This window comes from Lagopus muta, chromosome 1, assembly GCF_023343835.1.
Source record: "Lagopus muta isolate bLagMut1 chromosome 1, bLagMut1 primary, whole genome shotgun sequence".
NCBI classification, from domain to species: domain Eukaryota; kingdom Metazoa; phylum Chordata; class Aves; order Galliformes; family Phasianidae; genus Lagopus; species Lagopus muta.
Window position 1 is genome coordinate 192,416,092 of NC_064433.1, and position 26,519 is coordinate 192,442,610.

Below are 26,519 nucleotides of genomic sequence, written 5' to 3' on the forward strand. Positions count from 1 at the left end.
CCAGTCCCAAATCCCATCCCATCCCAAGTCCCATCCCCAATCGCTCATCCCCCCTCCACCCCCTTTACCCCCATTCTTTTACCCCCATCCCATCCCACTGCTCCAATCCACCCCATCCCATCCCACCCCATCCATTACCCCCATCCCATCCCAAATCCCATTACCCCCATCCATCCCACCCCATCCCACCCCCATCCCACCCCATCCCACCGCCATCCCATCCCATCCCACCCATCCCATCCCATCCCATCCCATCCCATCCCATCCCATCCCATCCCACCCCATCCCACCCTCCATCCCATCCCCATCCCATCCCATCCCTCCCATCCCATCCCCAACCCATCCCATCTCCCCCCATTCCATCACCCCATTTCCCCCACCCCAATCCCCCCCCCCCGTTACCTTTGGGCTCCACCTGTGCCAGGTAGGTGACGCAGCAGCTCCATTCCCCCATCCATCCCATCCCAAATCCCATCCCATCCCATTCTTTTACCCCCACCCCACCCCATCCATCCCATCCCATCCCATCACCATCCCAAATCCATTACCCCCCATCCATCCCACCCCATCCCATTCCATTCCCCCATCCCCGTCCCATCCCACCCCATCCCCATCCTCATCCCACCCCACCCCATTACCCCCACCCCATTCTCATCCTATCCCACCCCATCCTGCCCCATTAAACCCATCCATTCCCATCCCACCCCATTCTTTCACCCCCACTCACCCCATTACCCCCATCCCACCCCACCACACCCCCGATACCCTTCCCACCCCATTACCCTCATCCCACCCCATTACCCCCACCCCAATCCCCCATCCCCAATCCCAATCCCTCCCACCCCATTACTCGCCCCATTACCTTTGTAGTCCACCTGCACCAGGTACGTGATGCAGCAGCTCCGTTCCCTCATCCCACCCCATTCTTTTACCCCCATCCCACCCCATCCCATCCCAAATCCCATCCACCCCATTACCCCCATCCATCCCATCCCACCCCACCCCATCCCAAATCCCATCCCAAATCCCATTCCATCCCATCCCAATCCCATCCCCATCCTCATCCCCCCCCACCCCATTACCCCCATTCTTTTAACCCCCATCCCATCCCAGTGCTCCAATCCACCCCATCCCATCCCATCCCATTCTTTTACCCCCATCCCATCCCAAATCCCATTACCCCCATCCATCCCATCCCATCCCATCCCATCCCATCCCATCCCATCCCCACCCCACCCCACCCCACCCCATCCCACCCCATTGCATCCCATCCCCTCCCATCCCATCCCATTCTTTTACCCCCATCCCATCCCATCCCATCCCATCCCATCCCATCCCATTCTTATACCCCCATCCCATCCCATCCCACCCCATTCCCATCCCACCCCATCCCATCCCACCCCACCCCATTACCCCCATCCATCCCATTCCCACCCCATTCTTTTACCCCCATCCCATTCCCATCCCATCCCATCCCATTACCCCCATCCCATCCCAAATCCCATTACCTCCACCCCATCCCACCCCATCCATCCCATCCCCACCCCACCCCATTCCCACCCCATCCCAAATCCCATCACCCCAATCCCCCCCGTTACCTTTGGGGTCCACCTGTGCCAGGTAGGTGATGCTGCAGCTCCATTCCCCCATCCCATCCCAACCCTAACCCTAACCCACCCCATTACCCCCATCCATCCCACCCCATTCCCATCCATCCCATCCCATCCCAAATCCCATCCCACTCCATTCCCATCCCATCCCAAATCCCATCCCATCCCATCCCATCCCACCCCATTCCCACCCCACCCCATTACCCCCATCCACTCCATTCCCATCCCATCCCAAATCCCATCCATCCCACCCCACCCCATCACCCCCATCCCCCCCGTTACCTTTGGGGTCCACCTGTGCCAGGTAGGTGATGCTGCAGCTCCGCTCCCCGGTTCCCCTCACCAGATACCCGGTGCGCAGCGACACGGCCCTCACCATGTCCTTCCTGGGGGGGAACCTCTGTGGGGCCACAATGGGGCCGTCACTGCCCTGACCCATAGCCGCCCCACAGCTGCCCCATAGCTGCCCCATAGCTGCCCCATAGCTGCCCCATAGCTGTGACATAGCCGCCCCATAGCCGCCCCATAGCTGCCACATAGCCACCCCATAGCTGCCCCATAGCTGCCCCATAGCCGCCCCATAGCTGCCCCATAGCCGCCCCATAGCTGCCCCACAGCTGCCCCATAGCTGCCACATAGCTGCCCCATAGCTGTGACATAGCCGCCCCATAGCCGTCCCATAGCCACCCCACAGCTGCCACATAGCCACCCCATAGCTGTGACATAGCCGCCCCATAGCCGCCCCCTAGCTGCCCCCTAGCTGCTCCCTAGCTGCCCTGCAGCTGCCCCATAGCCGCCCCACAGCCGCCCCATAGCCACCCCACAGCCACCCCATATCCGCCTCACAGCCGCCCCACAGCCGCCCCACAGCTGCCCCATATCCACCCCATATCCGCCCCATATCCGCCCCATATCCACCCCATATCCACCCCATATCCGCCCCATATCCACCCCATATCCGCCCCATATCCGCCCCATATCCGCCCCATATCCGCCCCATATCCGCCCCATATCCGCCCCATATCCACCCCATATCCGCCCCATATCCACCCCATATCCGCCCCATATCCGCCCCACAGCCACCCCACAGCCGCCCCACAGCCGCCCCATATCCGCCCCATATCCGCCCCATATCCACCCCATATCCGCCCCATATCCACCCCATATCCACCCCATATCCACCCCACATCCACCCCATATCCGCCCCATATCCACCCCCACATCCACCCCATATCCGCCCCATATCCGCCCCATATCCTCCCCATATCCACCCCATATCCGCCCCATATCCTCCCCATATCCACCCCATATCCGCCCCATATCCGCCCCATATCCACCCCATATCCACCCCACATCCACCCCACATCCACCCGACATCCACCCCACATCCACCCCACATCCACCCCACATCCGCCCCACATCCGCCCCATATCCGCCCCATATCCGCCCCATATCCACCCCATATCCGCCCCATATCCTCCCCATATCCACCCCATATCCTCCCCATATCCACCCCATATCCTCCCCATATCCACCCCATATCCGCCCCATATCCTCCCCATATCCACCCCATATCCACCCCATATCCGCCCCATATCCGCCCCATATCCTCCCCATATCCACCCCATATCCGCCCCATATCCGCCCCATATCCGCCCCATATCCACCCCATATCCGCCCCATATCCACCCCACATCCACCCCACATCCGCCCCATATCCACCCCATATCCACCCCACATCCACCCCATATCCTCCCCATATCCACCCCACATCCACCCCATATCCCCCCCATATCCCCCCCATATCCGCCCCATATCCACCCCATATCCACCCCATATCCACCCCATATCCACCCCATATCCGCCCCATATCCACCCCATATCCACCCCATATCCACCCCACATCCACCCCACAGCCGCCCCATATCCAGCCCATATCCGCCCCATATCCACCCCACAGCCGCCCCATATCCACCCCATATCCACCCCATATCCGCCCCATATCCGCCCCATATCCGCCCCATATCCGCCCCATATCCACCCCATATCCACCCCATATCCACCCCCCAGCCTCCCCATATCCACCCCATATCCACCCCATATCCGCCCCATATCCACCCCATATCCACCCCATATCCGCCCCATATCCGCCCCATATCCACCCCATATCCGCCCCATATCCACCCCATATCCGCCCCATATCCACCCCATATCCACCCCATATCCACCCCATATCCACCCCATATCCGCCCCATATCCGCCCCATATCCGCCCCATATCCACCCCATATCCACCCCATATCCGCCCCATATCCACCCCATATCCGCCCCATATCCACCCCATATCCGCCCCATATCCACCCCATATCCACCCCATATCCACCCCATATCCGCCCCATATCCGCCCCATATCCGCCCCATATCCGCCCCATATCCACCCCATATCCACCCCATATCCACCCCATATCCACCCCCCAGCCTCCCCATATCCACCCCATATCCACCCCATATCCGCCCCATATCCACCCCATATCCTCCCCATATCCGCCCCATATCCGCCCCATATCCACCCCATATCCGCCCCATATCCACCCCATATCCGCCCCATATCCACCCCATATCCACCCCATATCCACCCCATATCCACCCCATATCCGCCCCATATCCGCCCCATATCCGCCCCATATCCACCCCATATCCACCCCATATCCGCCCCATATCCGCCCCATATCCACCCCATATCCGCCCCATATCCACCCCATATCCGCCCCATATCCACCCCATATCCACCCCATATCCACCCCATATCCGCCCCATATCCGCCCCATATCCACCCCATATCCGCCCCATATCCACCCCATATCCGCCCCATATCCACCCCATATCCACCCCATATCCGCCCCATATCCACCCCATATCCGCCCCATATCCACCCCATATCCACCCCATATCCACCCCATATCCGCCCCATATCCGCCCCATATCCACCCCATATCCGCCCCATATCCACCCCATATCCACCCCATATCCACCCCATATCCACCCCATATCCACCCCATATCCACCCCATATCCGCCCCATATCCACCCCATATCCGCCCCATATCCGCCCCATATCCGCCCCATATCCGCCCCCCAGCTCACAGGGTGTTTGACGGAGTAGTTGATGATGATGAAGTCGTCCCCCAGGTGCAGCCATGAGCGCAGTGTCACCACGTCGCGGTTCTTCAGCGGTTTGGGGCATTTCCCTGGGGGGGGTTTGGGGTCAGGGCCGCAGGCACGGCGCTATGGGGCGGGGGGGGACGGGGGGGGAACCGGCGGGAGCCTATGGGGCAGAATGTGGGGCAGGGGGGGGCGCAGAGAGCACCCAGTAGGGAGCACAGGGCACCCAGGGGGGGCGGATGGGGTGCGTGATGTGTGAGCCATAGGGCACCCCATATAACCATAGGGCACCCCATATAACCATAGGGGCACCACATATAACCTATAGGGCACCCCATATAACCATAGGGCACCCAGTGTGACCCCATAGAGCACCCCATATAACCCATGGGGCACCCCATATAACCCACAGGAACCCAGTGTGACCCCATAAAGCACCCCACATAACTCATAGAACCCATAGGCACCCCATGTAACCCATAGGGCACCCCATATAACCTATAGGGCACCCCATATAACCCATAGAGCACCCCATATAACCCATAGGGCACCCAGTGTGACCCATAGGGCACCCCATATAACCCCATATAACCCCATATAACCTATAGGGCACCCCATATAACCCATAGGCACCCAGTGTGACCCCATAGGGCACCCCATATAACCCATGGGGCACCCCATATAACCTATAGGGCACCGCATATAACCCCATATAACCTATAGGGCACCCCATATAACCTATAGGGCACCCAGTGTGACCCCATAGGGCACCCCATATAACCAATAGGGCACCCCATATAACCCCATATAACCTATAGGGCACCCCATGTAACCTATAGGGCACCCCATATTACCAATAGGGCACCCCATATAACCCCATATAACCATAGGGCACCCCATATAACCCATAGGGCACCACATACAGCCTATAGGGCACCCAGTGTGACCCCATAGGGCACCCCATATAACCTATAGGGCACCCCATATAACCCCATATAACCCATAGGGCACCCCATATAACCTATAGGGCACCCCATATAACCCCATATAACCATAGGGCACCCCATATAACCATAGGGCACCCCATATAACCCATAGGGCACCACATATAACCCATAGGCACCCAGTGTGACCCCATAGAGCACCCCATATAACCCACTGGGCACCACATATAACCCACAGCGGGCCCCATATAACCCATAGATCACCCCATATAACCCATAGGACACCCCGTATTACCCGTAGGGCACAGACTGTGACCCCATAGAGCACCCCATATAAACCATAGGCACCCAGTGTGACCCCATAGGGCACCCCATATAACCCATAGGGCACCCAATGTGACCCCATAGAGCACCCCATATAACCCATAGGGCACCCCATATAACCTATAGGGCACCGCATATAACCCCATATAACCTATAGGGCACCCCATATAACCCATAGGGCACCCCATATAACCCCATATAACCTATAGGGCGCCCCATATAACCTATAGGACACCCAGTGTGACCCCATAGGGCACCCCATATAACCCCATATAACCCCATATAACCTATAGGGCACCCCATATAACCCCATATAACCCATGGGGCACCCCATATAACCTATAGGGCACCCCATATAACCCATAGGGCACCCCATATAACCTATAGGGCACCCCATATAACTCATAGGCACCCAGTGTGACCCCATAGGGCACCCCATATAACCTATACGACACCCCATATAACCCTATATAATCCATAGGGCACCCCATATAATCCATAGGGCACCCCATATAACCTATAGGGCACCCCATATAACCCATAGGCACCCAGTGTGACCCCATAGGGCACCCCATATAACCCATAGGGCACTCCATATAACCCCATATAACCATAGGGCACCCCATATAACCCCATATAACCGCATAAGCACCCAGTGTGACCCCATAGAGCACCCCATACAAACCATAGGCACCCAGTGTGACCCCATAGGGCACCCCATATAACCATAGGCACCCAGTGTGACCCCATAGGGCACCCCATATAACCCCATATAACCTATAGGGCACCCCATATAACCCATAGGGCACCCCATATAACCCCATATAACCCATAGGGCACCCCACATAACCTTTAGGGCACCCCATATAACCCCATAAGCACCCAGTGTGACCCCATAGAGCACCCCATATAACCCATAGGCACCCAGTGTGAGCCCATAGGGCACCCCATATAACCCATAGGGCACGCCCAGTATAACCCCATAGGCACCCAGTGTGACCCCATAGGGCGCCCAGTATGACCTATAGGGCACCCCATATAACCCATAGGCACCCAGTGTGACCCCATAGAGCACCCCATATAATCCATAGGGCACCCCATATAACCCATAGGCACCCAGTATGACCCCATACGGTACCCCATATAACCCATAGGGCACCCCATATAACCCCATAGGGCACCCCATATAACTTATAGGGCACCCAGTGTGACCCTATTGGGCACCCCATATAACGCATAGGGCAGCCCATATAACCCATAGGGCACCTCATATAACCCCATAGGGCACCCCATATAACCTATAGGGCACCCCATATAACCCATAGGACACCCAGTGTGACCCACAGGACACCCAGTATGACCCATAGCACCCAGTATGGCCCATAGCACCCAGTATGGCCCATAGGGCACCCAGTATCACCCTTAAGACTCCCATTATGACCCATAGGCACCCAGTATGACCCATAGGGCACCCAGTATCAACCATAGGACACCCAGTATCACCCATAGCACCCGTTAACACCCATAGGCACCCAGTATGACCCATAGGACACCCAGTATCACCCATAGGCACCCATTAGGACCCATAGGCACCCAGTATCACCCATAGGCACCCATTAGGACGCATAGGGCACCCAGTATCACCCATAGGGCACCCAATATCACCCATTGGCACCCAGTATCACCCATAGCACCCAGTATGACCCATAGGGCACCCAGTATGACCCATAGGACACCCAGTATGACCCATAGGGCACCCAGTATCACCCAGAGGACACCCAGTATCACCCATAGCACCCAGTATCACCCAGAGGACACCCGTTAGGATCCATAAGACTCCCATTAAGACCCATAGGCACCCATGAGGACCCACAGGACACCCAGTATGACCCATAGGGCACCCAGTATCACCCATAGGCACCCAGAGTCACCCATAGGGCACCCAGTATCACCCATAGGGCACCCAGTATGACCCATAGGACACCCAGTATCACCCATAGGCACCCAGAGTCACCCATAGGGCACCCAGTATCACCCATAGGGCACCCAGTATGACCCATAGGACACCCAGTATCACCCATAGGCACCCAGAGTCACCCATAGGGCACCCAGTATCACCCATAGGCACCCAGAGTCACCCATAGGGCACCCAGTATCACCCATAGGGCACCCAGTATGACCCATAGGGCACCCAGTATCACCCATAGGCACCCAGAGTCACCCATAGGGCACCCAGTATCACCCATAGGGCACCCAGTATGACCCATAGGACACCCAGTATCACCCATAGGCACCCAGAGTCACCCATAGGGCACCCAGTATCACCCATAGGGCACCCAGTATGACCCATAGGACACCCAGTATCACCCATAGGCACCCATTAGGACCCATAGGACACCCAGTATCACCCATAGGCACCCAGTATCACCCATAGACACCCAGTATCACCCATAGGACACCCAGTATGACCCATAGGACACCCAGTATCACCCATAGGACACCCAGTATCACCCATAGGACACCCAGTATGACCCATAGGGCTCCCAGTATCACCCATAGGACACCCAGTATCATCCATAGGCACCCAGGATCACCCATAGGCACCCAGTATGACCCACAGGGCACCCAGTATCACCCATAGACACCCAGTATCACCCATAGGACACCCAGTATCACCCATAGGACACCCATTAGGATCTATAAGACTCCCATTAAGACCCATAGGTACCCATTAGAACCCATGGAACACCCAGTATCACCCATTGGCACCCAGTATCACCCATAGGGCACCCAGTATCACCCATAGGACACCCAGTATCACCCATAGGACACCCAGTATGACCCATAGGGCTCCCAGTATCACCCATAGGACACCCAGTATCACCCACAGGACACCCACTAGGATCCATAAGACTCCCATTAAGACCCATAGGCACCCATTAGGACCCATAGGACACCCAGTATCACCCATAGACACCCAGTATCACCCATAGGCACCCAGTATCACCCATAGCACCCGTTATCACCCATAGGCACCCATTAGGACCCATAGGGCACCCAGTATGACCCATAGGGCACCCAGTATCACCCATTGACACCCAGTATGACCCATAGGGCACCCAGTATGACCCATAGGGCACCCAGTATGACCCATAGCACCCAGTATCACCCATAGGACACCCAGTATCACCCATTGACACCCAGTATGACCCATAGGCACCCAGTATCACCCATAGCACCCAGTATCACCCATAGCACCCAGTATGACCCATAGGACACCCAGTATCACCCACAGGACACCCACTAGGATCCATAGGACACCCATTAGGATCCATAAGACTCCCATTAAGACCCATAGACACCCTGTATGACCCACAGGGCACCCATTAGGACCCATAGGGCACCCAGTATGACCCACAGGGCACCCTTTAGTACCCATAGGGCACCCAGTATCACCCATAGACACCCAGTATCACCCATAGGCACCCAGTATCACCCATAAGACTCCCATTACGACCCATTGGCACCCATTAGGACCCATAGGCACCCAGTATCACCCATAGGACACCCAGTATCACCCATAGCACCCAGTATCACCCATAGGACACCCATTAGGATCCATAAGACTCCCATTACGACCCATTGGCACCCATTAGGACCCATAGGCACCCAGTATCACCCATAAGACTCCCATTACAACCCATCAGCACCCCTTCGCCCCCCCCGTCCCCCTGCCCCTCACACGCATAGTAGCCCACGTCAGCGTTGGCGGTCAGGCGGCCGATGTCGAAGCTCTCGATGACGTTGCTGTCCCAGCTGCTGCGGTACTCGGAGTCGTGCAGCACGTCGTACAGCGTCGCTGCTGCCACCTCCCTGCACTCCATCCTGCACTGCAGGGCACGAGGGTCAGCGCAGCAGGGCTGGGATGGGGGGGGGGGGGAGCTGGGGGGGGGGGGTGCATGGGTGGGGGTTGCATGGGTCAGGAATTGCATGGGTGGGGGGTTGCGTGGGTTGAGAGATGCATGGGTGGGAATTGCATGGGTGGGGGGTTGCATGGGTGAGGGGTTGTATTGGTGGGGGGTTGCAGGGGTGGAAGGTTGCATGGGTGGGGGGCTGCATGGGTGGGGCGTTGCAGTGGTGGGGAGTTGCATGGGTGGGGGGTTGCATGGATGGGGGGGTTGCATGGGTGGGGGTTGCATGGGTGGGGGGTTGCATGGGTGGGGGTTGCATGGGTGGGGGGTTGCATGGGTGGGGGTTGCATGAAGGTTTGCATGGGTGAGGGTTGTGTTGCATGCATGAGGGTTGCATGGGTGGCGGTTGCATGGGGGGAGTTGCATAGGTCGGGGGTTGCATGGGTGGGGGGTTGCGTGGGTTGAGAGTTGCATGGGTGGGGGATTGCGTGGGTGGGGGGTTGCGTGGATGGGGGGGTTGCATAGGTGGGGGTTGCATGGGTGGGGGGTTGGAAGGGTGAGGGTTGCATGGGTGGGGGGTGCATTGGTTGAGAGTTGCACGGGTGAGTTGCATGGGTGGAGCATTGCATGGATGCACTGTTGCATGGTTAGGGCGTTGCATGGATGCAGTGTTGTGTGCATGCAGCGCTGCAGGGATGAAATGTTGCATGGGTGGAGCATTGCATGCATAGGTGGGGTGTTGCATGGATGCAGCAGTGCATGGATGCAGCATTGCCATAGGGTGCCATTGGGATTCCCATAGGGGTGCCATTGGGTGCCATTGGGTGATATTGGGGTACTCCCTGGGGTGCCATTGGGGTTCCCCATTGGAGTGCCCCATGGCATTCCCATTGGGGCACCCATTGGGATTTCTATTGGGGTGCCATTGGGGTATAATCGATTGGGGTGCCATAGGGGTGCCATTGGGGTGCCCTCCGGGGTGTCTTTGGGGTGCCATTGGGATTCCCATTGGGGTGCCATTGGGGTGTCATTGAGGTGCCATTGGCTGTCATTGGGTGCCATTGGGATTCCCATTGGGGTGCCATTGGGGTGCCCTCAGGGGTGCCATTGGGGTTCCCATTGGGGTGCCCTTGGGATACCCTCTGGGGTGTCTTTGCGGTGCCCGCTAGGGTGCTATTGGGGTGCTACTGGGTGTTATTGGGGTCCCTATTGGGATGCCACTGGGGTACCCTTGGGGTGCTACTGGGATTGCCATTGGGGTGCCATTGGGGTGTCATCGATTGGGGTGCCACTGGGATTTCCGTTGGGGTGCCATTGGGATTTCCACTGGGGTGCCACTGGGGTTCCCATTGGGTGCCACTGGGGTATAATCAATTGGGGTACCATTGGGTGCCATTGGGGTGTCATTGGGATGTCCATTGGGGTGCCTTTGGGGTATGATCAATTGGGGTCCCCAATGGGGTGCCTATTGGGATTGCCATTGGGGTGCCATTAGGACATCCGTTGTAGGGATTCCCATTGGGGTGACAGTAGGGCGCCCATGGGGTGCTACTGAGGTACTCATTGGGTGCCATTGGGGTTCCCATTGGGGCACCCATTGGGATGCCCATAGAGCAGCCACTAGGATGCCCACTGGGGTGCCATTGGGATTCCCATTGGGGTGCCATTGGGGTGTCATTGAGGTGCCATTGGCTGTCATTGGGTGCCATTGGGATTCCCATTGGGGTGCCATTGGGGTGCCCTCAGGGGTGCCATTGGGGTTCCCATTGGGGTGCCCTTGGGATACCCTCTGCGGTGTCTTTGTGGTGCCCACTGGGGTGCTATTGGGGTGCTACTGGGTGTTATTGGGGTCCCTATTGGGATGCCACTGGGGTACCCTTGGGGTGCTACTGGGATTGCCATTGGGGTGCCACTGGGGTATCATCCATTGGGGTGCCATTGGGATCCCATTGGGTGCCCATTGGGGTGCCCTCCGGGGTGTCTCTGGGGTGCCCACTGGGGTGCCCATTGGGTGCCCATTGGGGTGGCATTGGGATGTCCATTGGGGTGCCCCATGGGATTCCCACTGGCATTCCCTTTGGGGCACCCATTGGGATTTCCGTTGGGGTGCCATTGGGGTGTCATTGAGGTGCCATTGGCTGTCATTGGGTGCCATTGGGATTCCCACTCTGGTCCCATTCGGGTGCCATTGGGGTGCCTTTGGGGTATGATCAATTGGGGTCCCCACTGGGGTGCCATTGGGATTCCCATTGGGGCGCCACTGGGGTGCCATTGGGACGCCCATTGTAGGGATTCCCATTGGGGTGACAGTAGGGCGCCCATGGGGTGCTACTGAGGCACTCACTGGGTGCCACTGGGGTTCCCATTGGGGCACCCATTGGGATGCCCATAGAGGTGTCACTAGGATGCCCACTGGGTGCTATTGGGGTGCCATTGGGATTCCCATTGGGGTGCCATTGGGATACCCTCTGGGGTGTCTTTGAGGTGCCCACTGGGGTGCTATTGGGGTGCTACTGGGTGCTATTGGGGTCCCTATTGGGATGCCACTGGGGTACCCTTGGGGTGCTACTGGGATTGCCATTGGGGTGCCACTGGGGTATCATCCATTGGGGTGCCATTGGGGTGCCATTGGGTGCCCATTGGGTGCCCATTGGGGTGCCATTGGGATGTCCATTGGGGTGCCCCATGGGATTCCCACTGGCATTCCCTTTGGGGCACCCATTGGGATTTCCGTTGGGCTGCCATTGGGGTGTCATTGAGGTGCCATTGGCTGTCATTGGGTGCCATTGGTGTTCCCATTGGGCTGCCATTGGGATACCCTCTGGGGTGTCTTTGGGGTGCCCACTGGGGTGCCATTGGGGTTCCCATTGGGTGCCATTGGGGTATAATGGATAGGGGTGACATTGGGTGCCCATTGGGGTGCCATTGGGTGCCCATTGGTGTGCCCCATGGGATTCCCACTGGCATTCCCTTTGGGGCACCCATTGGGATTTCCATTGGGCTGCCATTGGGGTGTCACTGGGATGCCATTAGGATGGCCATTGGGTGCCCATTGGGGTGCCATTGGGGTGTCACTGGGGTTCCCATTGTGGTTCCCATTGAGATGCCCAGCAGGATTCCAACCAGGGTGCCATTGGGGTGCCCTTGGGGTGCTTTTGGGGTTCCCATGGGGGCAGCCCTTGGGGTGCCTATTGGGGTGCCCCATGGGATTCCCATTGGGGTGCCCTTGGGATACCCTCTGGGGTGTCTTTGTGGTGCCCACTGGGGTGCTATTGGGGTGCTACTGGGTGCTATTGGGGTCCCTATTGGGATGCCACTGGGGTACCCTTGGGGTGCTACTGGGATTGCCATTGGGGTGCCATTGGGATTTCAACTGGGGTACCCTTGGGGTGCTACTGGGATTGCCATTGGGGTGCCACTGGGGTATCATCCATTGGGGGTGCCATTGGGATTCCCTCTGTGGTGCCATTGGGGTGCCCTCAGGGGTGCCATTGGGGTTCACATTGGGTGCCATTGGGGTATAATGGATAGGGGTGACATTGGGTGCCCATTGGGGTGCCATTGGGATGTCCATTGGGGTGCCCCATGGGATTCCCACTGGCATTCCCTTTGGGGCACCCATTGGGATGTCCATTGGGGTGCCATTGGGGTGTCACTGGGGTATGATCAATTGGGGTCCCCATTGGGGTGCCATTGGGGTATAATTGATCGGGGTGCCATTGGGGTGCCTTTGGGATGCCATTAGGATGGCCATTGGGTGCCCATTGGGGTGCTATTGGGGTGCCATTGGGGTGTCACTGGGGTTCCCATTGGGGTTCCCATTGAGATGCCCAGCAGGATTCCAACCAGGGTGCCATTGGGGTGCTCTTGGGGTGCTCTTGGGGTTCCCATAGGGGCAGCCCTTGGGGTGCCTATTGGGTGCCACCGGGATTCCCATTGGGGTGCCCTTTGGGGTGCCATTGGTGTACCCTCTGGGGTGTCTTTGTGGTGCCCACTGGGGTGCTATTGGGGTTTTACTGGGTGCTATTGGGGTCCCTATTGGGATGCCACTGGGGTACCCTTGGGGTGCCCCTGGGATTGCCATTGGGGTGCCATTGGGATTTCCACTGGGGCACCATTGGGGTGCCCTCAGGGGTGCCATTGGGGTTCCCATTGGGTGCCACTGGGGTATAATCAATTGGGGTGCCATTGGGGTGTCATCGATTGGGGTGCCATTGGGGTGCCCTCTGGGGTGTCTCTGGGGTGCCCACTGGGGTGCCCATTGGGTGCCCATTGGGATGTCCATTGGGGTGCCATTGAGATGTCCATTGGGGTGCCCCATGGGATTCCCACTGGCATTCCCTTTGGGGCTCCCATTGGGGTGCCATTGGGGTGTCATTGGGTGCCCATTGGGGTGTTTTTGGGATGCCACTGGGGTTCCCTTGGGGTGCCACTGGGGTATCATCGATTGGGGTGCCATTGGGATTTCCACTGTGGTGCCATTGGGGTTCCCATTGGGTGCCACTGGGGTATAATGGATTGGGGTGCCATTGGGTGCCATTGGGATGTCCATTTGGGTGCCCCATGGGATTCCCACTGGCATTCCCTTTGGGGCACCCATTGGGATTCCCATTGGGGTACCCTCTGGGGTGTCTTTGTGGTGCCCACTAGGGTGCTATTGGGGTGCTACTGGGTGCTATTGGGGTCCCTATTGGGATGCCACTGGGGTACCCTTGGGGTGCTACTGGGATTGCCATTGGGGTGCCATTGGGGTATCATCCATTGGGGTGCCATTGGGATTCCCACAGGTGTATCATTGGGGTGCCACACAGATGCTTTTGGGGTTCCCATTGGGGCACCCATTGGGATGCCCATAGAGGTACCACTAGGATGCCCACTGGGGTGCCATTGGGATTCCCATTAGGGTGGCATTGAGATGTCCATTGGGGTGCCCCATGGGATTCCCACTGGCATTCCCTTTGGGGCACCCATTGGGATTTCCATTGGGGTGCCATTGGGGTATAATCGATTGGGGTGCCATAGGGGTGCCATTGGGTGCCCACTGTGGTGCCCATTGGGGTGCCATTGGGATCCCATTGGGGTGGCATTGGGATACCCTCTGGGGTGTCTTTGGGTCGCCCATTGGGTGCCCATTGGGGTGGCATTGGGATGTCCATTGGGGCGCCCCATGGGATTCCCACTGGCATTCCCTTTGGGGCACCCATTGGGATTCCCATTGGGGTGCCATTGGGGTGTCATTGAGGTGCCATTGGCTGTCATTGGGTGCCATTGGGATTCCCATTGGGGTGCCATTGGGGTGCCCTCAGGGGTGCCATTGGGGTTCCCATTGGGGTGCCCTTGGGATACCCTCTGCGGTGTCTTTGTGGTGCCCACTGGGGTGCTATTGGGGTGCTACTGGGTGTTATTGGGGTCCCTATTGGGATGCCACTGGGGTACCCTTGGGGTGCTACTGGGATTGCCATTGGGGTGCCACTGGGGTATCATCCATTGGGGTGCCATTGGGATCCCATTGGGTGCCCATTGGGGTGCCCTCCGGGGTGTCTCTGGGGTGCCCACTGGGGTGCCCATTGGGTGCCCATTGGGGTGGCATTGGGATGTCCATTGGGGTGCCCCATGGGATTCCCACTGGCATTCCCTTTGGGGCACCCATTGGGATTTCCGTTGGGGTGCCATTGGGGTGTCATTGAGGTGCCATTGGCTGTCATTGGGTGCCATTGGGATTCCCACTCTGGTCCCATTCGGGTGCCATTGGGGTGCCTTTGGGGTATGATCAATTGGGGTCCCCACTGGGGTGCCATTGGGATTCCCATTGGGGCGCCACTGGGGTGCCATTGGGACGCCCATTGTAGGGATTCCCATTGGGGTGACAGTAGGGCGCCCATGGGGTGCTACTGAGGCACTCACTGGGTGCCACTGGGGTTCCCATTGGGGCACCCATTGGGATGCCCATAGAGGTGTCACTAGGATGCCCACTGGGTGCTATTGGGGTGCCATTGGGATTCCCATTGGGGTGCCATTGGGATACCCTCTGGGGTGTCTTTGAGGTGCCCACTGGGGTGCTATTGGGGTGCTACTGGGTGCTATTGGGGTCCCTATTGGGATGCCACTGGGGTACCCTTGGGGTGCTACTGGGATTGCCATTGGGGTGCCACTGGGGTATCATCCATTGGGGTGCCATTGGGGTGCCATTGGGTGCCCATTGGGTGCCCATTGGGGTGCCATTGGGATGTCCATTGGGGTGCCCCATGGGATTCCCACTGGCATTCCCTTTGGGGCACCCATTGGGATTTCCGTTGGGCTGCCATTGGGGTGTCATTGAGGTGCCATTGGCTGTCATTGGGTGCCATTGGTGTTCCCATTGGGCTGCCATTGGGATACCCTCTGGGGTGTCTTTGGGGTGCCCACTGGGGTGCCATTGGGGTTCCCATTGGGTGCCATTGGGGTATAATGGATAGGGGTGACATTGGGTGCCCATTGGGGTGCCATTGGGTGCCCATTGGTGTGCCCCATGGGATTCCCACTGGCATTCCCTTTGGGGCACCCATTGGGATTTCCATTGGGCTGCCATTGGGGTGTCACTGGGATGCCATTAGGATGGCCATTGGGTGCCCATTGGGGTGCCATTGGGGTGTCACTGGGGTTCCCATTGTGGTTCCCATTGAGATGCCCAGCAGGATTCCAACCAGGGTGCCATTGGGGTGCCCTTGGGGTGCTTTTGGGGTTCCCATGGGGGCAGCCCTTGGGGTGCCTATTGGGGTGCCCCATGGGATTCCCATTGGGGTGCCCTTGGGATACCCTCTGGGGTGTCTTTGTGGTGCCCACTGGGGTGCTATTGGGGTGCTACTGGGTGCTATTGGGGTCCCTATTGGGATGCCACTGGGGTACCCTTGGGGTGCTACTGGGATTGCCATTGGGGTGCCATTGGGATTTCAACTGGGGTACCCTTGGGGTGCTACTGGGATTGCCATTGGGGTGCCACTGGGGTATCATCCATTGGGGTGCCATTGGGATTCCCTCTGTGGTGCCATTGGGGTGCCCTCAGGGGTGCCATTGGGGTTCACATTGGGTGCCATTGGGGTATAATGGATAGGGGTGACATTGGGTGCCCATTGGGGTGCCATTGGGATGTCCATTGGGGTGCCCCATGGGATTCCCACTGGCATTCCCTTTGGGGCACCCATTGGGATGTCCATTGGGGTGCCATTGGGGTGTCACTGGGGTATGATCAATTGGGGTCCCCATTGGGGTGCCATTGGGGTATAATTGATCGGGGTGCCATTGGGGTGCCTTTGGGATGCCATTAGGATGGCCATTGGGTGCCCATTGGGGTGCTATTGGGGTGCCATTGGGGTGTCACTGGGGTTCCCATTGGGGTTCCCATTGAGATGCCCAGCAGGATTCCAACCAGGGTGCCATTGGGGTGCTCTTGGGGTGCTCTTGGGGTTCCCATAGGGGCAGCCCTTGGGGTGCCTATTGGGTGCCACCGGGATTCCCATTGGGGTGCCCTTTGGGGTGCCATTGGTGTACCCTCTGGGGTGTCTTTGTGGTGCCCACTGGGGTGCTATTGGGGTTTTACTGGGTGCTATTGGGGTCCCTATTGGGATGCCACTGGGGTACCCTTGGGGTGCCCCTGGGATTGCCATTGGGGTGCCATTGGGATTTCCACTGGGGCACCATTGGGGTGCCCTCAGGGGTGCCATTGGGGTTCCCATTGGGTGCCACTGGGGTATAATCAATTGGGGTGCCATTGGGGTGTCATCGATTGGGGTGCCATTGGGGTGCCCTCTGGGGTGTCTCTGGGGTGCCCACTGGGGTGCCCATTGGGTGCCCATTGGGATGTCCATTGGGGTGCCATTGAGATGTCCATTGGGGTGCCCCATGGGATTCCCACTGGCATTCCCTTTGGGGCTCCCATTGGGGTGCCATTGGGGTGTCATTGGGTGCCCATTGGGGTGTTTTTGGGATGCCACTGGGGTTCCCTTGGGGTGCCACTGGGGTATCATCGATTGGGGTGCCATTGGGATTTCCACTGTGGTGCCATTGGGGTTCCCATTGGGTGCCACTGGGGTATAATGGATTGGGGTGCCATTGGGTGCCATTGGGATGTCCATTTGGGTGCCCCATGGGATTCCCACTGGCATTCCCTTTGGGGCACCCATTGGGATTCCCATTGGGGTACCCTCTGGGGTGTCTTTGTGGTGCCCACTAGGGTGCTATTGGGGTGCTACTGGGTGCTATTGGGGTCCCTATTGGGATGCCACTGGGGTACCCTTGGGGTGCTACTGGGATTGCCATTGGGGTGCCATTGGGGTATCATCCATTGGGGTGCCATTGGGATTCCCACAGGTGTATCATTGGGGTGCCACACAGATGCTTTTGGGGTTCCCATTGGGGCACCCATTGGGATGCCCATAGAGGTACCACTAGGATGCCCACTGGGGTGCCATTGGGATTCCCATTAGGGTGGCATTGAGATGTCCATTGGGGTGCCCCATGGGATTCCCACTGGCATTCCCTTTGGGGCACCCATTGGGATTTCCATTGGGGTGCCATTGGGGTATAATCGATTGGGGTGCCATAGGGGTGCCATTGGGTGCCCACTGTGGTGCCCATTGGGGTGCCATTGGGATCCCATTGGGGTGGCATTGGGATACCCTCTGGGGTGTCTTTGGGTCGCCCATTGGGTGCCCATTGGGGTGCCATTGGGATGTCCATTGGGGCGCCCCATGGGATTCCCACTGGCATTCCCTTTGGGGCACCCATTGGGATTCCCATTGGGGTGTCATTGAGGTGCCATTGGCTGTCATTGGGTGCCATTGGGATTCCCATTGGGGTGCCATTGGGGTGCCCTCAGGGGTGCCATTGGGGTTCCCATTGGGGTGCCCTTGGGATACCCTCTGGGGTGTCTTTGGGGTGCCCACTAGGGTGCTATTGGGGTGCTACTGGGTGCTATTGGGGTCCCTATTGGGATGCCACTGGGGTACCCTTGGGGTGCTACTGGGGTATCATCGATTGGGGTGCCATTGGGATTCCCATTGGGGTGCCATTGGGATACCCTCTGGGGTGTCTTTGGGGTGCCCTCAGGGGTGCCATTGGGGTTCCCATTGGGTGCCACTGGGGTATAATCAATTGGGGTACCATTGGGTGCCATTGGGGTGCCATTGGGGTGCCTTTGGGGTATGATCAATTGGGGTCCCCAATGGGATGCCCATTGGGATTCCCAGTGGGGTGTCATTGGGGTGCCATTGGGATGTCCATTGGGGCACCATTGGGGTGTCATTGGGACGCCCGTTGTAGGGATTCCCATTGGGGTGACAGTAGGGCGCCCATGGGGTGCTACTGAGGTACTCACTGGGGTGCCATTGGGGTTCCCATTGGGGCACCCATTGGGATGCCCATAGAGCAGCCACTAGGATGCCCACTGGGTGCTATTGGGGTGCCATTGGGATCCCATTGGGGTGGCATTGGGATACCCTCTGGGGTGTCTTTGGGTCGCCCATTGGGTGCCCATTGGGTGCCCATTGGGGTGCCATTGGGGTGCCATTGGGGTGCCCCATGGGATTCCCACTGGCATTCCCTTTGGGGCACCCATTGGGATTTCCATTGGGGTGCCATTGGGGTATAATCGATTGGGGTGCCATAGGGGTGCCATTGGGTGCCCACTGTGGTGCCCATTGGGGTGCCATTGGGATCCCATTGGGGTGGCATTGGGATACCCTCTGGGGTGTCTTTGGGTCGCCCATTGGGTGCCCATTGGGGTGGCATTGGGATGTCCATTGGGGCGCCCCATGGGATTCCCACTGGCATTCCCTTTGGGGCACCCATTGGGATTCCCATTGGGGTGCCATTGGGGTGTCATTGAGGTGCCATTGGCTGTCATTGGGTGCCATTGGGATTCCCATTGGGGTGCCATTGGGGTGCCCTCAGGGGTGCCATTGGGGTTCCCATTGGGGTGCCCTTGGGATACCCTCTGGGGTGTCTTTGGGGTGCCCACTAGGGTGCTATTGGGGTGCTACTGGGTGCTATTGGGGTCCCTATTGGGATGCCACTGGGGTACCCTTGGGGTGCTACTGGGGTATCATCGATTGGGGTGCCATTGGGATTCCCATTGGGGTGCCATTGGGATACCCTCTGGGGTGTCTTTGGGGTGCCCTCAGGGGTGCCATTGGGGTTCCCATTGGGTGCCACTGGGGTATAATCAATTGGGGTACCATTGGGTGCCATTGGGGTGCCATTGGGGTGCCTTTGGGGTATGATCAATTGGGGTCCCCAATGGGATGCCCATTGGGATTCCCAGTGGGGTGTCATTGGGGTGCCATTGGGATGTCCATTGGGGCACCATTGGGGTGTCATTGGGACGCCCGTTGTAGGGATTCCCATTGGGGTGACAGTAGGGCGCCCATGGGGTGCTACTGAGGTACTCACTGGGGTGCCATTGGGGTTCCCATTGGGGCACCCATTGGGATGCCCATAGAGCAGCCACTAGGATGCCCACTGGGTGCTATTGGGGTGCCATTGGGATCCCATTGGGGTGGCATTGGGATACCCTCTGGGGTGTCTTTGGGTCGCCCATTGGGTGCCCATTGGGTGCCCATTGGGGTGCCATTGGGGTGCCATTGGGGTGCCCCATGGGATTCCCACTGGCATTCCCTTTGGGGCACCCATTGGGATTCCCATTGGGGTACCCTCTGGGGTGTCTTTGTGGTGCCCACTAGGGTGCTATTGGGGTGCTACTGGGTGCTATTGGGGTCCCTATTGGGATGCCACTGGGGTACCCTTGGGGTGCTACTGGGATTGCCATTGGGGTGCCATTGGGGTATCATCCATTGGGGTGCCATTGGGATTCCCACAGGTGTATCATTGGGGTGCCACACAGATGCTTTTGGGGTTCCCATTGGGGCACCCATTGGGATGCCCATAGAGGTACCACTAGGATGCCCACTGGGGTGCCATTGGGATTCCCATTAGGGTGGCATTGAGATGTCCATTGGGGTGCCCCATGGGATTCCCACTGGCATTCCCTTTGGGGCACCCATTGGGATTTCCATTGGGGTGCCATTGGGGTATAATCGATTGGGGTGCCATAGGGGTGCCATTGGGTGCCCACTGTGGTGCCCATTGGGGTGCCATTGGGATCCCATTGGGGTGGCATTGGGATACCCTCTGGGGTGTCTTTGGGTCGCCCATTGGGTGCCCATTGGGGTGCCATTGGGATGTCCATTGGGGCGCCCCATGGGATTCCCACTGGCATTCCCTTTGGGGCACCCATTGGGATTCCCATTGGGGTGTCATTGAGGTGCCATTGGCTGTCATTGGGTGCCATTGGGATTCCCATTGGGGTGCCATTGGGGTGCCCTCAGGGGTGCCATTGGGGTTCCCATTGGGGTGCCCTTGGGATACCCTCTGGGGTGTCTTTGGGGTGCCCACTAGGGTGCTATTGGGGTGCTACTGGGTGCTATTGGGGTCCCTATTGGGATGCCACTGGGGTACCCTTGGGGTGCTACTGGGGTATCATCGATTGGGGTGCCATTGGGATTCCCATTGGGGTGCCATTGGGATACCCTCTGGGGTGTCTTTGGGGTGCCCTCAGGGGTGCCATTGGGGTTCCCATTGGGTGCCACTGGGGTATAATCAATTGGGGTACCATTGGGTGCCATTGGGGTGCCATTGGGGTGCCTTTGGGGTATGATCAATTGGGGGTCCCCAATGGGATGCCCATTGGGATTCCCAGTGGGGTGTCATTGGGGTGCCATTGGGATGTCCATTGGGGCACCATTGGGGTGTCATTGGGACGCCCGTTGTAGGGATTCCCATTGGGGTGACAGTAGGGCGCCCATGGGGTGCTACTGAGGTACTCACTGGGGTGCCATTGGGGTTCCCATTGGGGCACCCATTGGGATGCCCATAGAGCAGCCACTAGGATGCCCACTGGGTGCTATTGGGGTGCCATTGGGATCCCATTGGGGTGGCATTGGGATACCCTCTGGGGTGTCTTTGGGTCGCCCATTGGGTGCCCATTGGGTGCCCATTGGGGTGCCATTGGGGTGCCATTGGGGTGCCCCATGGGATTCCCACTGGCATTCCCTTTGGGGCACCCATTGGGATTTCCGTTGGGGTGCTGTTGGCTGTCATTGGGGTGCCACTGGGGTACTCACTGTGGTGCCATTGGGGTGCCCACTGGGATGCTATTGGGGTGCTACTGGGTGCTATTGAGGTCCCTATTGGGATGCCACTGGGGTGCCCTCTGGGGTGCCATTGGGGTTCCCATTGGGGTGCCATTGGGATACCCTCTGGGGTGTCTTTGGGGTGCCCGCTAGGGTGCTATTGGGGTGCTACTGGGTGCCATTGGGGTTCCCATTGTGGTGCCACTGGGGTATAATTGATTGGGGTGCCATTGGGGTGTCACCGGGGTGCCATTAGGATGGCCATTGGGTGCCCATTGGGGTGCTATTGGGGTTCCCATGGGGGCAGCCCTTGGGGTGCCTATTGGGTGCCACTGGGTTCCCATTGGGGTGCTGTTGGGGTGCCATTGGGGTGCTCTTGGGGTTCCCATGGGGGCAGCCCTTGGGGTTCCTATTGGGTGCCACCAGGGGTGCTCTTGGGGTGCCCTTGGGGTTCCCATAGGGGCAGCCCTTGGGGTGCCTATTGGGTGCCACTGGGTTCCCATTGGGGTGCTGTTGGGGTGCCCTTTAGGGTGCCATTGCGATGCCTTTCGGGGTGCCACTGAGGTTCCCATTGGGGTGCCCCTATGATGTCCCCCCCCCCTCGGTGCCACCCTCCCCCCCCCCTCGGTGTCACCCAGCTCCGCGTCCCAACCCTGCGTCAATATTGACTCTGTGGGGTGTGGGACGAGGCGGGGGGGGGGGGGGGAGGAAGCCGAATGTCCCTGCATTGACATGGGGGGGGGGGGGGGTGTCTCAGGTGACACTTTGGGGACAGCATCACCCCATAGGGCGCCCTATAAACACAGCCCAGCACCACCCCATAGGGCGCCCCATAAACACAGCCCAGCGCCACCCCATAGGGCGCCCCATAAACACAGCCGATCCCACACCCTGGGGGTGGCACCTTTCCATGGCAGCGTGGCACCAGGACATCCTGGTGACGTCCCCCCCCCCCCGTCCCCCCCCTCCCCCCCCCCTTAGGGCTCGTCCCGCCCCACTGACCCCATAAGCAGACGTGGCACAGTGCCGGTGTCACCACATGGGACGCCCAGCCAAACCCTGGGGACGTTATGGGGTCCCCCACTCAGCTTTGGGGTCCTTCAGCTCCTTATGGGGCCAATGCTTGGGGTCCCCACTCAGCTTTGGGGTCCTTCAGCTCCCTATAGGGTCAATGCTTGGGGTCCCCACTCAGCTTTGGGGTCCTTCAGCTCCCTATGGGGTCAACGCTTGGGGTCCCCACTCAGCTTTGGGGTCCTTCAGCTCCCTATGGGGTCAACACTTGGGGTCCCCACTCAGCTTTGGGGTCCTTCAGCTCCTTATGGGGTCAACGCTGGGGGTCCCCACTCAGCTTTGGGGTCCTTCACCTCCCTATGGGGTCAACACTTGGGGTCCCCACTCAGCTTTGGGGTCCATCAGCTCCTTATGGGGTCAACGCTTGGGGTCCCCACTCAGCCCTATGGGTCCCCGCTCACCCCATTACGGTGTGGGGTCTCGTCCATGGGGTCCCCATTCACCATGGGGGTCCCTCCTCGTTATGGGGTCCCCATTCAGCACAGGGGTCCCCAATCCCCCAGCACCCCTCCTTCCTGTAGGGTCTGCGCTGACCAAGGGGGGTCCCCACTCCCTATAGGGTCCCCATTCCCTATAGGGTCCCCACTCCCTATAGGGTCCCCCAGTCCCTATAGGATCCCTCCTCTCTATGGGGTCCCCATTCACCATGGGGGTCCCCACTCCCTATGGGGTCTCTCCTCACCATGGGCTCCAATTGCCCATGGGGATCCCCACTCCCTATAGGGTCCCCATTCCCTATAGGGTCCATCCTCGCTATGGGGTCCCCATTCATCATTTGGGTCCCCACTTCCTATAGGGTCCCCACTTCCCATAGGACCCCTCCTCACTATGGGGTCTCATTGGCCATGGTGGTCCCCACATCCTACAAGACCCCTCCTCTCTATAGGGTCTGCACTGACCATGGGGTCCCCAGCTGCTATAGGGTCCCTCTTCACTATGGGGTCTGATTGGCCATGGGGGTCCCCACTCCCCATAAGACCCCTCCTCACCATAGGGTCCCCACTCCCTATAGGACCCCCCCTCGCCACGGGATCCCCATTCACCACAGGGTCCCCAGTTCTTATTGGGTCCCCACTCCCTACAGGACCCCCCCTCACCATGGGGTCCCCATTCACCATAGGGTCCCCACTCCCTATAGGGTCCCCACTCCCTATAGGACCCCCCCTCACTATGGGATCCCCATTGACCACGGGGGTCCCCACTCCCTATCGGGTCCCCACTCCCTACAGGACCCCCCCTCACTGTGGGATCCCCATTCACCACACGGTCCCCACTTCTTATAGGACCCCTCCTCACCATGGGGTCCCCATTCACCATGGGGGTCCCTGCTCCCTATAGGACCCCCCCTCACCATGGGGGTCCCCATTCACCATAGGGGTCCCCGCTCTCTATAGGACCCCTCCTCACCATGGGGGTCCCCACTTCCTATAGGACCCCCCCTCACCATGGGATCCCCATTCACCATAGGGGTCCCTGCTTCCTATAGGACCCCCCCCTCGCCATGGGGTCCAATTGGCCATTGGGGTCCCCACTTCCTATAGGGTCCCTCCTCACTATGGGGTCTGATTCACCATAGGGTTCCCCACTCCCCATAAGCCCCCCCCTCACCATGGGATCCCCAATCACCATAGGGGTCCCCACTCCCTATAGGACCCCTCCTCACCATGGGATCCCCATTCACCACAGGGGTCCCCACTCCCTATTGGGTCCCCTTTCCCTACAGGACCCCTCCTCACCATAGGGGTCCCCACTTCCTGTAGGACCCCCCCCCTCACTATGGGATCCCCATTCACCATAGGGGTCCCTGCTTCCTATAGGACCCCCCCTCTCCATGGGGTCCAATTGGCCATTGGGGGCCCCACTCCCTACAGGACCCCCCCCTCACTGTGGAATCCCCATTCACCACGGGGGTCCCCACTCCCTATAGGGTCCCTGCTCCCTACAGGACCCCCCCGTGGGGGTCTCCACTTCCTATAGGACCCCCCCTCACCACGGGCTCCCCATTCACCACAGGGTACCCAATTCTTATTGGGTCCCCACTCCCTACAGGACCCCTCCTCACTGTGGGATCCCCATTCACCATAGGGGTCCCTGCTCCCTACAGGACCCCCCCCTCACCATGGGATCCCCATTCACCCACACGGTCCCCACTTCTTATAGGACCCCTCCTCATCATGGGGTCCCCATTGACCACGGGGGTCCCCACTCCCTATAGGACCCCCCCTCACTGTGGGATCCCCATTCACCATAGGGGTCCCCGCTCCCTACAGGACCCCCCCTCACCGTGGGATCCCCATTCACCACAGGGGTCCCCACTCCCCTATCAGGTCCCTGCTCCCTGCAGGACCCCCCCGTGGGGGTCTCCACTCCCTATAGGACCCCCCCTCACTGTGGGATCCCCACTCATCATAGGGTTCCCCACTCCCCATAAGACCCCCCCTCACTATGGGATCCCCATTCACCACAGGGTCCCCACTCCCTATTGGGTCCCCTTTCCCTACAGGACCCCCCCTCACCATGGGATCCCCATTCACCATAGGGTTCCCTGCTTCCTATAGGACCCCCCCTCACTATGGGGTCTGATTCCCCATGGGGGTCCCCACTCCCTATAGGACCCCCCCTCACCGTGGGGGTCCTCACTTCCTGTAGGACCCCCCCTCGCCATGGGGTCCAATTGGCCATTGGGGTCCCCACTCCCTACAGGACCCCTCCTCACCATGGATCCCCATTCACCATAGGGGTCCCTGCTCCCTACAGGACCCCTCCTCACCATGGGGTCTGATTCACCATAGGGGTCCCCACTCCCTATAGGACCCCCCCTCACTATGGGATCCCCATTGACCACGGGGGTCCCCACTCCCTATTGGGTCCCCACTTCCTATAGGACCCCCCCTCACCATGGGATCCCCATTCACCATAAGGGTCCCCACTCCCTACAGGACCCCCCCTCACTATGGGGTCCCCATTGACCCCGGGGGTCCCCACTCCCCATAAGACCCCTCCTCACTACGGGGTCCCCATTCACCACGGGGGTCCCCACTCCCTATCAGGTCCCTGCTCCCTAACAGGACCCCCCCTCACCATGGGATCCCCATCCACCACAGGGTCCCCACTCCCTATTGGGTCCCCTTTCCCTACAGGACCCCCCCTCACCACGGGCTCCCATTGGCCATTAGGGTCCCCCCCCCCCACCGCCCCCCCCTCACCTTGATGCTGTGCACGCAGCTCTCGCTCCCCCCGGCTCTCACCCACACGCTGACGCTCCCTTTGCTGTAGCTCACTTTCCAATCCCGATCGCACTCGCACTCCTCCCTGAACGCGACGAAATCGCGATC

At 59.2% G+C, this 26,519-nt stretch overlaps 3 protein-coding genes across 15 annotated transcripts in view; 1 reads left to right on the forward strand and 2 right to left on the reverse strand.

The window, feature by feature from the left end:
- Window positions 1-26,519, reverse strand: part of STARD10 (StAR related lipid transfer domain containing 10) — a 31,309-nt gene that overhangs the window by 4,046 nt on the left and 744 nt on the right. Inside the window, 4 exon segments of the mRNA XM_048966653.1 lie at window positions 1,867-2,010; window positions 4,753-4,856; window positions 9,781-9,928; window positions 26,391-26,468. Coding sequence (XP_048822610.1) covers window positions 1,867-2,010; window positions 4,753-4,856; window positions 9,781-9,928; window positions 26,391-26,468 — 474 coding nt within the window.
- Window positions 4,960-8,156, reverse strand: LOC125699674 (shematrin-like protein 1). 4 transcript variants are annotated; one of them, XM_048959475.1, is made up of 4 exons: window positions 7,061-8,156; window positions 6,378-6,419; window positions 5,771-6,158; window positions 4,960-5,582 (listed from the first exon to the last, which is right to left on the reverse strand). In XM_048959475.1, the coding sequence occupies exons 1-4, from the start codon at window positions 7,200-7,202 to the stop codon at window positions 5,219-5,221; spliced, it is 936 nt and encodes a 311-aa protein (XP_048815432.1). In that variant the 5' UTR covers window positions 7,203-8,156; the 3' UTR covers window positions 4,960-5,218. The 4 variants fall into 4 exon arrangements, 1 of the variants encoding a protein (XP_048815432.1); XR_007379651.1 differs by having other exon boundaries at window positions 4,960-5,791; XR_007379652.1 differs by lacking the exon at window positions 7,061-8,156 and adding an exon at window positions 6,816-6,858 and having other exon boundaries at window positions 4,960-5,791.
- Window positions 10,531-18,746, forward strand: LOC125699647 (uncharacterized). 10 transcript variants are annotated; one of them, XM_048959393.1, is made up of 4 exons: window positions 10,531-11,754; window positions 12,434-13,647; window positions 15,192-15,314; window positions 15,994-18,746. In XM_048959393.1, the coding sequence occupies exons 1-4, from the start codon at window positions 11,552-11,554 to the stop codon at window positions 16,266-16,268; spliced, it is 1,815 nt and encodes a 604-aa protein (XP_048815350.1). In that variant the 5' UTR covers window positions 10,531-11,551; the 3' UTR covers window positions 16,269-18,746. The 10 variants fall into 10 exon arrangements, 9 of the variants coding, with proteins under 9 accessions (XP_048815350.1, XP_048815340.1, XP_048815376.1 ...); XR_007379648.1 differs by lacking the exon at window positions 15,192-15,314 and having other exon boundaries at window positions 12,434-14,588; XM_048959383.1 differs by having other exon boundaries at window positions 15,192-18,746.